This window comes from Molothrus ater, chromosome 3, assembly GCF_012460135.2.
Source record: "Molothrus ater isolate BHLD 08-10-18 breed brown headed cowbird chromosome 3, BPBGC_Mater_1.1, whole genome shotgun sequence".
Taxonomy (NCBI): Eukaryota; Metazoa; Chordata; class Aves; order Passeriformes; family Icteridae; genus Molothrus; species Molothrus ater.
The window spans coordinates 48,570,065-48,583,880 of NC_050480.2; the positions used below are offsets into that span (position 1 = coordinate 48,570,065).

General features: G+C 36.6%; 1 protein-coding gene across 2 annotated transcripts in view; it reads right to left on the minus strand.

The window, feature by feature from the left end:
• Positions 1-379: 379 nt before the first annotated feature.
• UTRN (utrophin) overlaps positions 380-13,816 on the minus strand; it is a 341,691-nt gene continuing 328,254 nt past the window's right edge. For both annotated transcript variants that reach the window (XM_054514244.1, XM_036379859.2), the window contains 5 exons: positions 13,397-13,640; positions 6,789-6,897; positions 5,263-5,349; positions 3,159-3,181; positions 380-2,512 (listed from right to left, as the gene is read on the minus strand). In XM_054514244.1, the coding sequence (XP_054370219.1) occupies positions 2,504-2,512; positions 3,159-3,181; positions 5,263-5,349; positions 6,789-6,897; positions 13,397-13,640 (472 nt within the window). In that variant the 3' untranslated portion in view covers positions 380-2,503. The remainder of the gene's footprint in view (positions 2,513-3,158; positions 3,182-5,262; positions 5,350-6,788; positions 6,898-13,396; positions 13,641-13,816) is intronic.

A 13,816-nucleotide genomic window follows, 5' to 3' on the forward strand; every position in this document is an offset into this window, starting at 1 on the left:
ATTCACAGTTGTCCTATTTGACAGGGCTTCATGCATTATTGCTGTTCTGTAATACAGATACAGAACATTTAAAATAAAAAAAGGCAGTCTGCTTCTCAGCTATCAGATTTACTACCTGTCATGAAACTGAGGAGGATTCTAGACTAAAATCATTCAAGATGGAAAACTAGAGAAAATATGCAAGATTTATGAAGAAAAAAATTACTGCTTCATCTCATTTATATAAACTCAAACCACACAGAGAAATAACTAGGACATAGAAACTGACTACCACAGCTTGCTCATGTTAATCTTCAGAATGAAATTTCAGCATTTAGCAATGAGATGTGCCATCCTTGAAGCCCAAAAAATTTGGAAGAACTCCATACTTTTTCTCATGTTACTGCAATATATATTCCTTTTATTTATTATAGTCTCAGAGGAAGAATGTTACAATGTAGTGTTTGAAGCAGCATTTACTTGGCAGCAGAGGACAAAGGATGCATACAAACACAGGCAGAAAAACAACTTTATACATAACCTCATAGTCAGAACAAAAATAAAATCCACCAAATTCACTACTGATTTCTTTTTATACTTATGTTGGGAGTATTTGAAAAGATTCTTTGCCTAGAGAATTATGTAGCTTGATAAAAGCCAAGTCCTTTGCAGAGAACAGAATGTAAAGCTATTTCCAATACTACTTATGAAGATAGGTCTGAGGTAGAAAGGTGGTCATGGTTTTCCTCTTCTGTAAAATGTGGGGTTTTTTTCTTCTCAGAATAACTACATTACATTTTAATAGGAGCCATCTTCTCTTCTCTTCTTGATAGCTTTGCTCCACTTGCTCAAGACTAATACTTAGCATCTGAAAAGCTCTGTAAAAATGCCGAGTCTACATCACCTTTGAGAGGTAAGCACTATCATCCCCATTTTACAGATGGGAAAACAGAGGCAGAGTGGTTAAATAACTTGCCAAAGGGTTCAGAAAGAACTGGCACTGGTGCCAACAGTAGAAGGTGGTCAGCACTGTGCCTGAATCACTCCTTGAGCAGCAGCAGTTCAGGAGTAAATACTGTGGGTGCAGGACAGTCTGGCTGGCAAAACTTCACAAAGCCACTAGAAATTCCTGACCTGCTCTTTTAATGTCCCCTAGCATTTTTTTAGTAGCAGAAGAGAATTTTACACCTCTTTCAATACCATTTTAAGATAAGGGGTTTTTTTCCTTCAGTAATAATTAAGAACAACACAGCTTTGTTTCTCTTTACTATACATGAAAGGTATTGCATGCAGTTTTACCAATTCAAGGTATGTCCTAGAATTAAAGCAAGTGTCCATGCAGCATTGTAAACTCTGTGAAGGCATTAAAATCTCTGATGATAATTGTTAAACTGGAGATCAGATGATCAGTAACATACTTTCCCACAATTATCCTTATCAAAAGTAATAAAATAAATAAATTATCTTAAAGATAAGGATGATCTGCAAGATTACAATGCCAAATGATAATATCTACGGCACTGCAGTTCTGGAGAAAGTTCTGTTGCTAATAGTATTGGAAAGGGCTTTCTAATTGTCTCTTCACTCCCAAGAGGCAGACAAAAGAAATGGATCTCACAGAAATGAGCTTCACTTCATAGGCTGTAAATTCCAAAACTTGAAGCAAGTTTGGCCCAGCAGGGAAAAGCAAAGCTTTGTCTCTGAACAAAGTTGGGAAGGATTACACTAACTTAGTTCTTACTAAAACCAACTTAAGCTATCATCTAAGTCCTCTTTTTAGCTATCTCCCGATTCAAAGTAAAGTAAAGCTTAAAAAAATAATCCTCCAAATGGAGTGTTGTCTGGAAATAACAAAAAGGAAGTTAAAAATACCACTTAGGTACATGAGGATGCTAATTAGTACTTGAAATGAGAGTTTACCTTGTTTAATTGAATTAAAATGTTGTATCTTGCACCTAATGACAATTGTTGTTAACCAGTAACAATAATGCAGGTTATGGGAACTTCATATGCCAATGCTGAAAACGATGCAAAGATATTCTGAAATCTGTGTGTTCATATGGTTAACATACAAATAATCAGTACAGGATATTACATGTGTGAGAATACAACTAAAGGTACTTTACAATGCAAAAGCAACGAGCTGAAAGGAATGTATGAACGTAACGTTTTGCTCCAAACTCCTTATGCAGTTCTCTTTACGATTATCAAAAAGAACATCTATAAAGCCCCTGCCCCTTTTCCCCTGGCTGTATATTTATACAAATCAGTGACAAATATTCCACTGCTCATTAATTTACAGTTGCATAGAAAGGGAAGAAGGAAAAAAAAAAGATACTATAAAAACAACATCCTTTTCTTTGGGTATTCAGTGTTGTACTGTTTCAAGTGGAACACGCGGTGGGAGCTCACGGCGTGTCCGGGGTCCCGTGCAGGTTTGTGATGAGCGGAACGTGCGGCCGGCAGAGGCAGAACAGGGCTGTGCTGTGTGCCACAAGCACTGGCTGACATCCCAAGGAACAGCTCACATGGCCTGTCGGGATGAGAAACATCATCAGTACCAGGAGTCACACACAGAAACTTCTACCTGCTCTGGGCTCAGTCAGCCCAGGACTGTGATGGCATCTTACAAAACCCCCGTCTTAAAATTTAAGTGTATTGGCCTGAGACTAAGCAAATAACTGAGGCAAATAGTTAAAAGAAATCTAAACTGACAATACTGCAGTGTTTAAAGTCCTTGTTGGAGTGGTTGCCTATTCAGTGCAGACAGTTTAATGCTGTGTGGCTCCTGATCTTTGTGCACTGGTGCCTACAGCTCCTGAAAGTGGAGCTGTAGGCAGCAGGACATATGGACATCTTTGCAAGAACCAGCTTTGATATTGCAAGCTGCTGCTGGCTTTAAACCAATTGGCTCAAATAAATGCAAGCTGGTTCCATCTGGATAGCAACACAGACCTGCAGAACAATTACACCTGTGGCAGTGCCTGACCTAGTAGAAATTTTCTATTACCTCTGATATTTTGGAATCTGGCCTTCCTGTTGTATCAGTCTAGCTCCCAAACAGACCTCTAGAGAAAAATGTAGACAAAACCCACCCCAGCCCCTTTGTTTTAATGGAACTTCTCACTTGCTCTACTTTGTTTCCAATGCCTATGCAAGTATGTAAATATGTCTCATACCTGTGGTCTGCCAGTGAAACTTGCTGCAAATAGAAAAAAAAAAGGTTAGAAATTTACATCATTTTGCATCTTGACAGTTTAAAAACAAAGTTATTATCAGGAAAACACATACTACAGAAGAAAAAAAATACTTATCTTTAAAAGACTAAACATTTAACAAGAAATGTGTTGCAGTGGTTTAATTCTTCATAAACTTACTTTCAACAAATTTATAGCATTATAATGATATAGTTAAAACTAATTGTTTCATTTTCACCATCTGTAGCCATATCTAAACCCCTGAGTGATGTATTACAGTATCATCTGTTCAAAATTCTTTGGACATCACTCAGATGTACAGACAAGACTTCTGCACAGTGTAGTACACCTGCCTACTTCTGAGGACCAATTACATAAATAAGGAAAAAAGGGCATTATATCCATTATATCCACGATCAGTGGATCTGAAGGATCTTCCTTAGCAAAACTCAGAGTCTAATGCACTTTGTTGGGAAGGCCAGACTAATAATCCTCATTCCAGTCTTCTAAAACATTTAAGATATCTAAAAGTTAAAAAAATTTACTTCAAAGTAAAAGACGTTCTAGAATGACTGAATGAGAGCAAACATAAGTAGTACCTACTAATTAGGGGCAAGGTGGTTTAAGCTGACAATGGGGAAAAATCACATGAAATCTGGAAATGTGCTTTCTTTTAATCTTAAATGCTCAGATAGACTTCACAATATGAAGGGGCCATGGTTTTCACTTGCAGTATTCTCCTGTCTCATGGTGTTTGATCATGGAATCAAAATTTTTTTCTGTTTTCCAGTCCTGGACAACAGCCATATTACCAAGCTTGTACTAACACAATGTAATTTGCTTTAAATTCATTTGGGCCAAATGACCATGTAGCTGTATAGTCACCTAGCAAGACAGTAACTTTCAAATCCAAGAACAAATGCTTGAGTTGCATTTTATACCAATTATACTGATTTGTATACACACACATCCTCAAGGTGTGCTGAGCAGCTCCACTAGTTGTTGACCTCAAATGAGATGCTCCTTAGAATCAAAACTTTAATTTGCAGAACAAGGGGCTCTGAATTGTTGAACTCATCAAAATCAAAAAGGATAGCTGAAACAAGACCTTTTTTGCTGGAACCTCATTTGCTTTTTCAAAACATGCAAGTTCCATCTTCTGTGATGCAGCAATGTGTGTTCAAGACATAAAAGGGGTGTTTTAACAGGGTCCATAGAGTTTATGAAATAGCATGGAGTTGAGTCTTGATGCTTCCAAAAGGACTGGGCATAAACAGCCACTCTCTGACTTCTGCCTTTTAAAACTGATCATTGATTTTACATTTCATTTGAAGCTTCCAACAGTTTTGAAAATATATCAAAGTTTTCACTACTGTTTTTCTAAGGCAAAAGAGCTGAAATATACATGTCTTTCTCTCTATATATATGTATAAATGTATTTTACAAAACCCACCATAATACATGAGACAGATTCTCACTTTTTCAAGTGCAGTGACACAGTAAGCAGGATCAGGGGAAATGTATGTCAGCTGATACAGGACATGCATAGGAACAAGCTGGTTTTCCTTTTGATCTCTCTTTAATAGACACTGAATAAAATATCAACTTCCAAAGCATTTAAGCAGGGAAAGGTGTTAAATGCTGCATTCACAGATTTCCTCTGGTCTATTTAATAACTAGCTCAGTAATTAGTCTAAGGACTTTTTTTTTTCAAGCTTTATTACAAAAACTGCATTCAGAAATTCTGAATCTGCATTCACTTAAGTTCTACAAAAGGTTTTCATCAGCAGCTAGTGAGATTCTAGATGTCTTTCCTCTTATTTGGGCACTGCTGAAAATTCCACATTGAGCTACAGGCTTTTCTTATAATGAATTGCTTCCACTTAAAACAAGAACATTTATCTACCTTCAAAAATAGTGTATATTGAGGAATTTTAAGGGACAGAATTATACAGCTTGCATATATTACACAAGAAATCTCCTCAGAGATATTTATTCTCCTAGTCAATACCACAAGAATTATTTTTTTTCCAAAAGACCACCTCAAATTCAATATGATTCTCAAGACATATTTTGTTAAACTTACAGCAGCAAGCTGGAAATGTGTTGTTGATTTGCTCCATAACATCTGTTAGATCTGTGTTGGTATCATGAGGTGGAACTAACAAGTCATCTGCAGATATGACAACAAAAAAATCATTTTTGTAACAAGGGGAGAAAAAAAGGACAACAACATTCTAAAAGGCATTCTTAGCCAACTTGCCAGTTAATTACTCCTTTACATTTCACAGGAAAACAGTACCTGAAACCTTTGTAATGTGCAGGAGCTATCATCGATAATTGCCAGCCTTGGGAGAGGACATGAAAGTTACATTATTGATTTGCAGTCAAACTCATTTCTCTTTCATTAAAACTTAACCATTGCATCCAGGATTTAACTAGAAGTTGCCAGCAAGGAACAGTATATAAACATTTACAGTTAAATAAAATTACAAGATGAGGTAATTAAACTCAGTAGGTACTCTCTTAAAATTCAGTTCCAGTTGCAGATGATTTGTCATGTAACTTTCAGAGTGAATACACCATTTTTTCTCTGAAAAAAATCCCAACATTTGTCTTTTAGGTGGTCTTTAATCAATATGTGCCAGCCATTTCAATACTGCTAAAATCCCCCTTGGCATATCTTTGAAAAATGATGCTTAAAATTAGCCAAGAGAATAGTTAGGGAACATAACTAGCTGTGTTGTTGGCAGTTTTATTGGACAGCATCTTTCATACTGCATGAAATCAGACTCAAGTTCCATGTTTTTCCAGATAAAGTAAAAACATAGGTTAATGCTGAATGAAAAATGTTCAGTACACAAGAGAATATTTTTTCTGTTTTCTACAGAAATAAAATAATATTTAATCTATAACACAAGGCTTAAAAACAGAAACAGGAAGAATTTGTACATAAGATAATTTGAGAGAAATATTCTCTCTTTTCCCTTACTTTTGTCCATGCAATGGTCTAGAGTTATTTCTGCTAACTCATGGTGAAATTAGTGAGTTCTGATATGGAGAATTTAAAATAATCTTTCAAGAGAGAAAGAAATCCCTTAATGTGCAGAGCCTGTACCCATAAATATTGAATTTTTCCTAAAGATGTGAACCTTTTGGGAGTGGTAACATCAAAATACCAGGATAAGCAGAGGTTACACACGAATTTTTAAAGAAGACAGCAAGTGTAGATTACATGATTTGGACATTTGATCCTTTATCTCACAGATTACTTGGGTCCATGTGTACTGTAGGACAAACAGCTCTTGGCCACTTCAGTCCAATGAAGTCTGGTTCCCCTTTCAGTGAGGATGGACTTGCCCAGTAAATTCACTTGGTAAGAATAGCTGGAACCAAGGAGTCTATTCAGAAAAGTCTGTAATTCAGAGTCACATGGATTCTTAGGATACTGCAGCTCTTCACAAGCGCGAGGAAGCAACACCTCCAGCTGCACTGAGCAACATCGCAAAGATCCGCTCCTTTTGATTTACAAACCCGTCCAGAAGGTGCCAACAAACCCATCCAGTAGTCACCTATGGCCTCATGAGCACATTATCTGATGAGAACACTCACCTGTCTGATGGAACTGTGAGCTTGTGTCCTGCTCCAGCGGGAAGCCCAGGGCAGAGTGCTGGGGCGAAGCACAGGGGGAGGCGCCATTGACCCGGGAGTCTGACTCTGGCTACATTAAAGACAAGAAGACACAAATTTAGGTTACTTGTATTCACATAATTTAATTGTAGCCTAGTATGTAGCCATTTTGTTCCTTTCCTTTTTTATGTGCTCTTTGTTCTCCAAACTATTCAAAGTTGGCTTAAGTCTATACAACTGATGAGTGGTAAAAATAAAACCAAACCAAGAACTTGTTAAAAGAAAATCTAGACTTAAGAACAGCTCTTACAAGACTCCAGTTGATGGTCTTGTTAAAAACAATGTTCTGTTGCATCACAAAACCACAAGGTAACATACAACACACACAGTATGCCAAGGTTCCCCGTCCAGCTCTGCAGAAAGACTACACAATGGGATCATCTAGGTTGCATTTATGTGCATGGGTATATACACACATATACACACACAAACAGGACATTCATCTAGAGGCCCATAAAAACTTTACAAGGATGACTAAGCATCCTTAAAAACAACTGTTCAATTATGAACAGATTTGTAGAACTCCAGAATCAAATGAACACTCAAGACAGATTCAAAACAGCTTCATTAAACCCAAAAAGTGGTAGCCAGCCATCACTCCTGCTGATGCTGCTTCTCAGCCTTGTGGAAGACACTAAATTTGCAGGAATTTGTACTACATAAACTCCTGAAAATTATGAGAATTAGCTTATATACTTGGAAAAGAAGCTTTTCTGGCCTCATAAATTCACTTGAAGAATCACAGAAATCAATATTACATTTAGCTGTAACCATGTGTGTGTTTGAGATTACATTTAAATAAACATATATGAACAGAAAATAAGAAAAGGCTCAGAAATATTGGAAGGGACCTTATCCAGGCATTTTCCCCTTCTTTTCCTTCCTTTCTTATTTTAAAAATTCCTTCAAGGAAGAAACTGGTAATACAGTATCTGAACTCCAGAAGTGATTGTTCTGAAAAAAACATAAGTGAAATAATATTTACATCTGAGGTAGATTTAACTAAAATTGTTGCTGCTATCACTTATCTTTTTGATTGCAAATCATGAGATTACTCCTAAACAGCTTAAGAAGCAGGTTATTTAAGTAAATCTATCACAAGCAGATACTGAAGTATTACAAAAGATCGTTGCTTTTAAGATCTTTTTGAAACTGAGCAAGTACCTAGAGCAGCTATGAGACTTGATGCAGAGTTAGAATACAGAATGGCTGTTAATTTGTGCATAAGTTTGCTCCTTTGAACTTCACAGCCTTTACTGAAACACTCAGTTTCTTGAGATAGACTCCAACTTAACAAAAACAATCTTCAGTAAAACTCCTCTAAATCTTATTTCTTTCAGCATGACAATACTAAAGGCCAGCTTAGACTTAAAGACTAAATAAAAAAAAATTTAGTCTGCATAGGAGACAAAGAAAAATTGAAATGTTTTCAAGCCAGAGAAGGATTTCACTGTCAAGATACTTCTGTGAACAGTGAATTACTATCAGGTAGTTAAGTAATTTGCTGCTCAGTACCAGGCTTCAATCCAGCTAAAGAGTCTAAGTAAAATGAGTGTGGTGATTTTGAATCAGAGAAGCATGGGATTGCTTAACCCAGGCAATACTGTATTGCCAGGAACCACTGTCTGAAATGTTAGAGCTGTAGTGGTAAAGAGAGGAAGCAAATTCTCCACAGGTGAAGAGTCTTTTCAATACAGAGCAACAAAACTAACTCCAGCAGCAGTCACTGCTTGCCCACCCCACAAACAGGTGAACAGAGAGAATGCGAATCATCCAAAATGCAAACTTGCACCCGGAGTAAATCTCTGCCTCTGGCCCTGTTCAAGCAGCAACTATGAATAAATTGTGCACAGATGAATAAGGGTGAATGAGAAGATCTCTGCTGGACGTACAAAACTGCAGCACAGCAACAGATGGGCTCAGTCAAGGAGAGTGAGGCACTGCAAAGTCAACAGCTCATGTTGATAGACAGAAACTAAATGCCTACAAACTCAGGTGAGGAGTTAGTCAAGGTACCACTTAGTAGTTCTATTGTAAGTGATAGAAGAGCACTGCAGAGCACCAGGACTGCCAGTGGATAATCTGAGAGAAAACAAAATATACTTGGAGTACCTTACATTGATGTACCATATGTTGCTGTAGCAGTCAGAATGAAATATTGCAGCTGGATTTACAAACAAGTCAAAACCCACAACACCATCCTCTTCTAATCAGATGGCAATGCCTGATTACATAATTTTCATTTAAATATACTGATAAATGATACACTGTGTAGTTCAAGTCACTGCAATAAAAAGAAAAGCCTAAACAAACAAAAATTCTTCCAAATTAAGGACAGTATTGTTATGCAGTTGAAGAGTGGGGTTTGGAGCAGAAAGTGAAGGTTTGTCATAGTGGTATAATTGCCTTAATATAAGTCAGATACTGGAAAATGTTAAATGCAAACCAGTTGAAGATATGGCATGATTTAACAATTTTATTGTTGGAGAACTTGAGAAAAATAACAGTAGAAAATCACATTGTATTTGACTCCAATTATATAACACCTACAAAATATAAGCACTTCCATCCTAACCCACTTCAGGCATAATGAAGTTCACGTATTCTTATTCAAAACAACTCAGCAGACAGCCCATAAGCCAGAAACCAAAAGCAAATAGCTCTAGATGCTATTATACACCTGCTGCTTCTTCCTGAAAGAAATAAAAGCAGGGATACTGAGCATGCCTCTATGGGAATGAGGGAGAGGTTTCCAACTCCAGTCTCAGGGAGTTTTTCAACTTCTTTTCTAGGAAAAACCAAGCAAAGATATGAAGGGACAAATAAGTCCTTCTCCAGAAAACAAAAGTCTTAGTTTTATTTCAGTATTACAGCATTTTTTAAAGCATTTCAAAGGAGATATTTATTTCAACCAGTTTTAATCTACAGTGCCTTATGCCTCCTGCATACACTATGCCTCCTGCTGGTGTCCTTCCCAAAGAACAGCCTGAAGTGCTCTGTGGCTTAATGGACAGCTAAGACATACCTGCTCTTTCCTTGACTTCTGCTGCTTTTGGTAAAAACCAAACTAAACCTCAGTGTCCCCAGTCTGAATCACAAGAAACCTCAAAAATGCCAATTTTACTACCACATTCATTACAGATGTTTCTTTGCTCCAGAGTTTTTCTCCCAGCTACAAAAGAAACAAACTCTCCTGTGCTCTTCTGATAAAGCTCTTCTGCTTTCAGCTGGAGAGAGAGTTGCAGCCCCTATTTACTCTCTGATCATACAGCTGTTGACAGATTATTTTAGCTCCCACTAACTTCAATATCACATCCAATATGAAACCTCTATTCAGTAGCTCAGAGAAAATAGAGAAAAATTCAAGCAGACTTTAAATGCCCTTCATTATAGGTCTCACTTTGACTTTGCAAATGCAGCATCTATAAAGGCTGAAAAAAGAAAAATGAGAATGGATTCTTTGTGTTTTCTCAGTCTGATTAACATGGTGGTATCAAAGCTGTCACATGCCAGTTCTGTTTCACCTTCCTCTTTGGCACCCTAATCAATCAGGCAGACAAAAATGACAACATTCTGTGACAGTTACCAATCCTCTGGGCTTGCTAAAATAAAAATAGTATGGTAACCTCAGAATTGTGACCTGAAGTAGACAAATGTGCAGTGAGGATGCATGCATATTTCTGCTGAAGGTGCTCTCTAAAGAACGTCCTAGAATGCTCTCATCTAGATTAAGCAGCTACTACATGAAAGTTTCTAAATTTCATTAACTCTCTACCCCCATATCTGTGTGTAGACAGACTCACTCCAATCTTTTGGAGAAAAAAAAAAAGTCCCAAGTATTTTATACTCAGTGGTATAAAACACCATTCAGGAGAATAGGAACTGGGAGAGTTGCTGTTGATAGAATAGACAAACAGATGGCATGAAATGCCAGCCATGGCAAAGATATTGCTGCAAGACAGTTGTGTCCTTTAATACTAGTAATTATGTTGTTGTTATATATTTTGAGATTGAGACTTATGAGTATCGTTCTTGCAAATCATCCTTCTCATTAATAAGAAAAGGTATTCCTTTCATCCCCTAAAAATAACTGGCACAGCTGGTAAAAGCAAAAGAAACAAATCAATATAAATAGGCTTCCAATAAAGTCCTTCCCCAAGCAGTAAAAGAGATAAAGGCTGTCCTAAAAGGTAGTGGCCAAGCTGACAGAACAACAACCATGCTGAAAAGTGGTCATTTTTTCAGAAAGGGGGCAGTAATAGAAATCAGTGAGTTATATTATATATATATATATATATATATATATATATATATATATATATATATATATAGATATGTATATATATATATAATATAATGTATATATATTATAGATAGAATATATATATATATATATGTATATATATATAATATAATGTATATATATTATAGATAGAATATATATATATATATATATATAATATGAGTATATATATATAATGAGTGTTGCTTCATAATTCTATCAATGTCAAAATAAATTTCAAAGAATATTACTAAAAATTTAAATTATTTATAATTTCTGAATCCCCATCAGGGGAGTAGCCATAACATTCTGGAAATAGTTTGTGAAAACATCTGGTAAATTAAGTAATGATATGTATAGAAAGGCACATTGAAAAGTCACAGACAGGTTATAAAAGAAACAATGCAGATCTTCTCATATACTTGACTCTGTATGAGCCACTTTATTAAATGACAGAGTAGAAACAAAGACCTTAGGAAATGATACTTGGAACAATCAGAAGCATGGCATGACTCCCACGGAGACAGGACAATGCAGACAGAAAGCAAAAGAGCAACAGTATACAGTAAATGAGTTGTAAACAGAAATACTGAAAAATGTCACCTCTATTCTGCTTTACCCTATCTGAGCCCAAAAGCTGCAGAATGCCTAGAAAATTCCAAAGGCAGAAATGGTAAGAATTACTGTCCCTTCTCCCACCCATTTTATCACAACAAAAATGTATACCCTAAAGGTATTACTAGAATGGTGTAAAGATTCCAAAAAGATTACAAAATTGTGAGATCATCCCAGATACATTAGGGAAAAAAAAAGGGGTTTTAAAGGGTGAACAAGTTTCTGCTCTAAGCACTAAGCTGCAAGGGACCATGGGTTCGGCAGAACTTCTGTGTTCTATTCAACCATGTTTCTTTGCAGATTTTAAACCCTTCTCTGAAAGACCAAGTATTGGCCACATATCCCAAGATCATTACTTTATAAATTATTATTAACAATGCACCAGTTGCTATCTTCCCTATGAAATATTACAGCTACTCAAATACTGATTAAAATGCTAGAATAAGAGTATCAACAAAAAAATTTACTCTGCCAGAGCGGTAGGGAAATCATTGGAACAGATGCATCTAAATCTTATTGAGCCAAACCTGCCTAGAAAATTGACAAAGTCAGCCAGCAAAACAAACAGCAAATACCTTAATCCCTGTAATGAGAGTATGATCTACAGCAGGAACTTAGGCCATTTTAATACCTGGTTTATGTAGCCTGTTTCTTGGCTTAGTTAAATCCCCTACTACATCTGACCCATAGAAGGCAGGAAATACTTGCCTTACTGTACTCTGACCCAAACATAATGATAAATTAGAAGAAAACATTCATACAAATTTATCTTCATTACTCAAGCTTCCACACATGATGGTACAAACAACCATCTCTAACAACACCTACGTTGCTCCTCTTATTGTGGTATTATGGTATAGGTTGCTCCTGTTATTTCTATAAGCCAGGTGTGCACATGCTGACTTCCAGAGCAATCAGTGTTCCTTCTGCCAACAAAGAAATCTGATGATCTCCAGCTACCAGCACTTGCTAAAAGTCTCTTACCTTTTCACTTGTGTGAAAGACCACTTTGCTATAGCTTAATGGTCTAAATAAGCCACTCAAGAGGAACTGGATTTTTAATGTAATTAATTGCTCCTTTGTATTTCAGACATATTTTTGGCCATCTGTCTCTGGCATGCTAAGAGAGGTCTGAGTGACTAACTGTGATAAACATAAATATATTATTTAAGGAAAGCATCTGGTAAAACTTAAGTCAAACATGGAACGTGGCTGGCATCATTACTTGGAGTGGGGTCTATATTTTCTTCCCATGCTTTTTAATTAATGAAAAGCTATTGCTCTTGCTTGTGTTATTCTCAGTGTTCCCTAAGTTCCCATGATCACTCCAGCACATGCAATCATTTTCTGCTCATTTGACATTAAACATGTCAAAAATAAGAAATCAGCGAGAAAACAAGAATCAGCAATCAAAGATGACTGATTTGAAATGCCTTAAATAAAACAATCATCTTCTAGATCCATTTTTTAACAATACTCATAGTAGAGTGTAAGAAAAAATATCTCATTAGAAATGACTGACTGCAACAGACCAAGAGTACATGGTGAAAATATCTCCAGTAAAATGTCAATGCCTTTGCTCCATCAAGAAATCCATTGTGCAGAAACCATATGGGGCAAAGTGTACAAGTACCTGCTCGAGTAGCTGCCGTAGCCTGTGAAGCTGAGACTCCAATTGTTTATTGTGATCTTCCAATATTTGCATCCTTGCTTCCAGGCGACCTTTATGCTGCCTCAGGAGTTTAGCTTCAGCAATGAGCTCGGCATCTTCAGAAGCATGTTGAGGTGACACAACAGAGTCAGGAGGTGATGCAAGAGGGTTTATTCCTCTCTGAAGATGTTGCTCCTTTAGTTGCTCGTATTCTATCTGCAGACTCCTGGGATATTGAAAAGTGGAGGAGAATGATGACTTGATCAAGTAAATGAAAATAAAAGACTTCCTAGATCAAACAATGTTAGCATCTCCAACTAAGAACACAAATAGCTCAAACAAAGACAATGTCTTGTGTTTTATGGGGGATTGAAAAAAAGGCAGTGAAGTAAAAGTGAAACT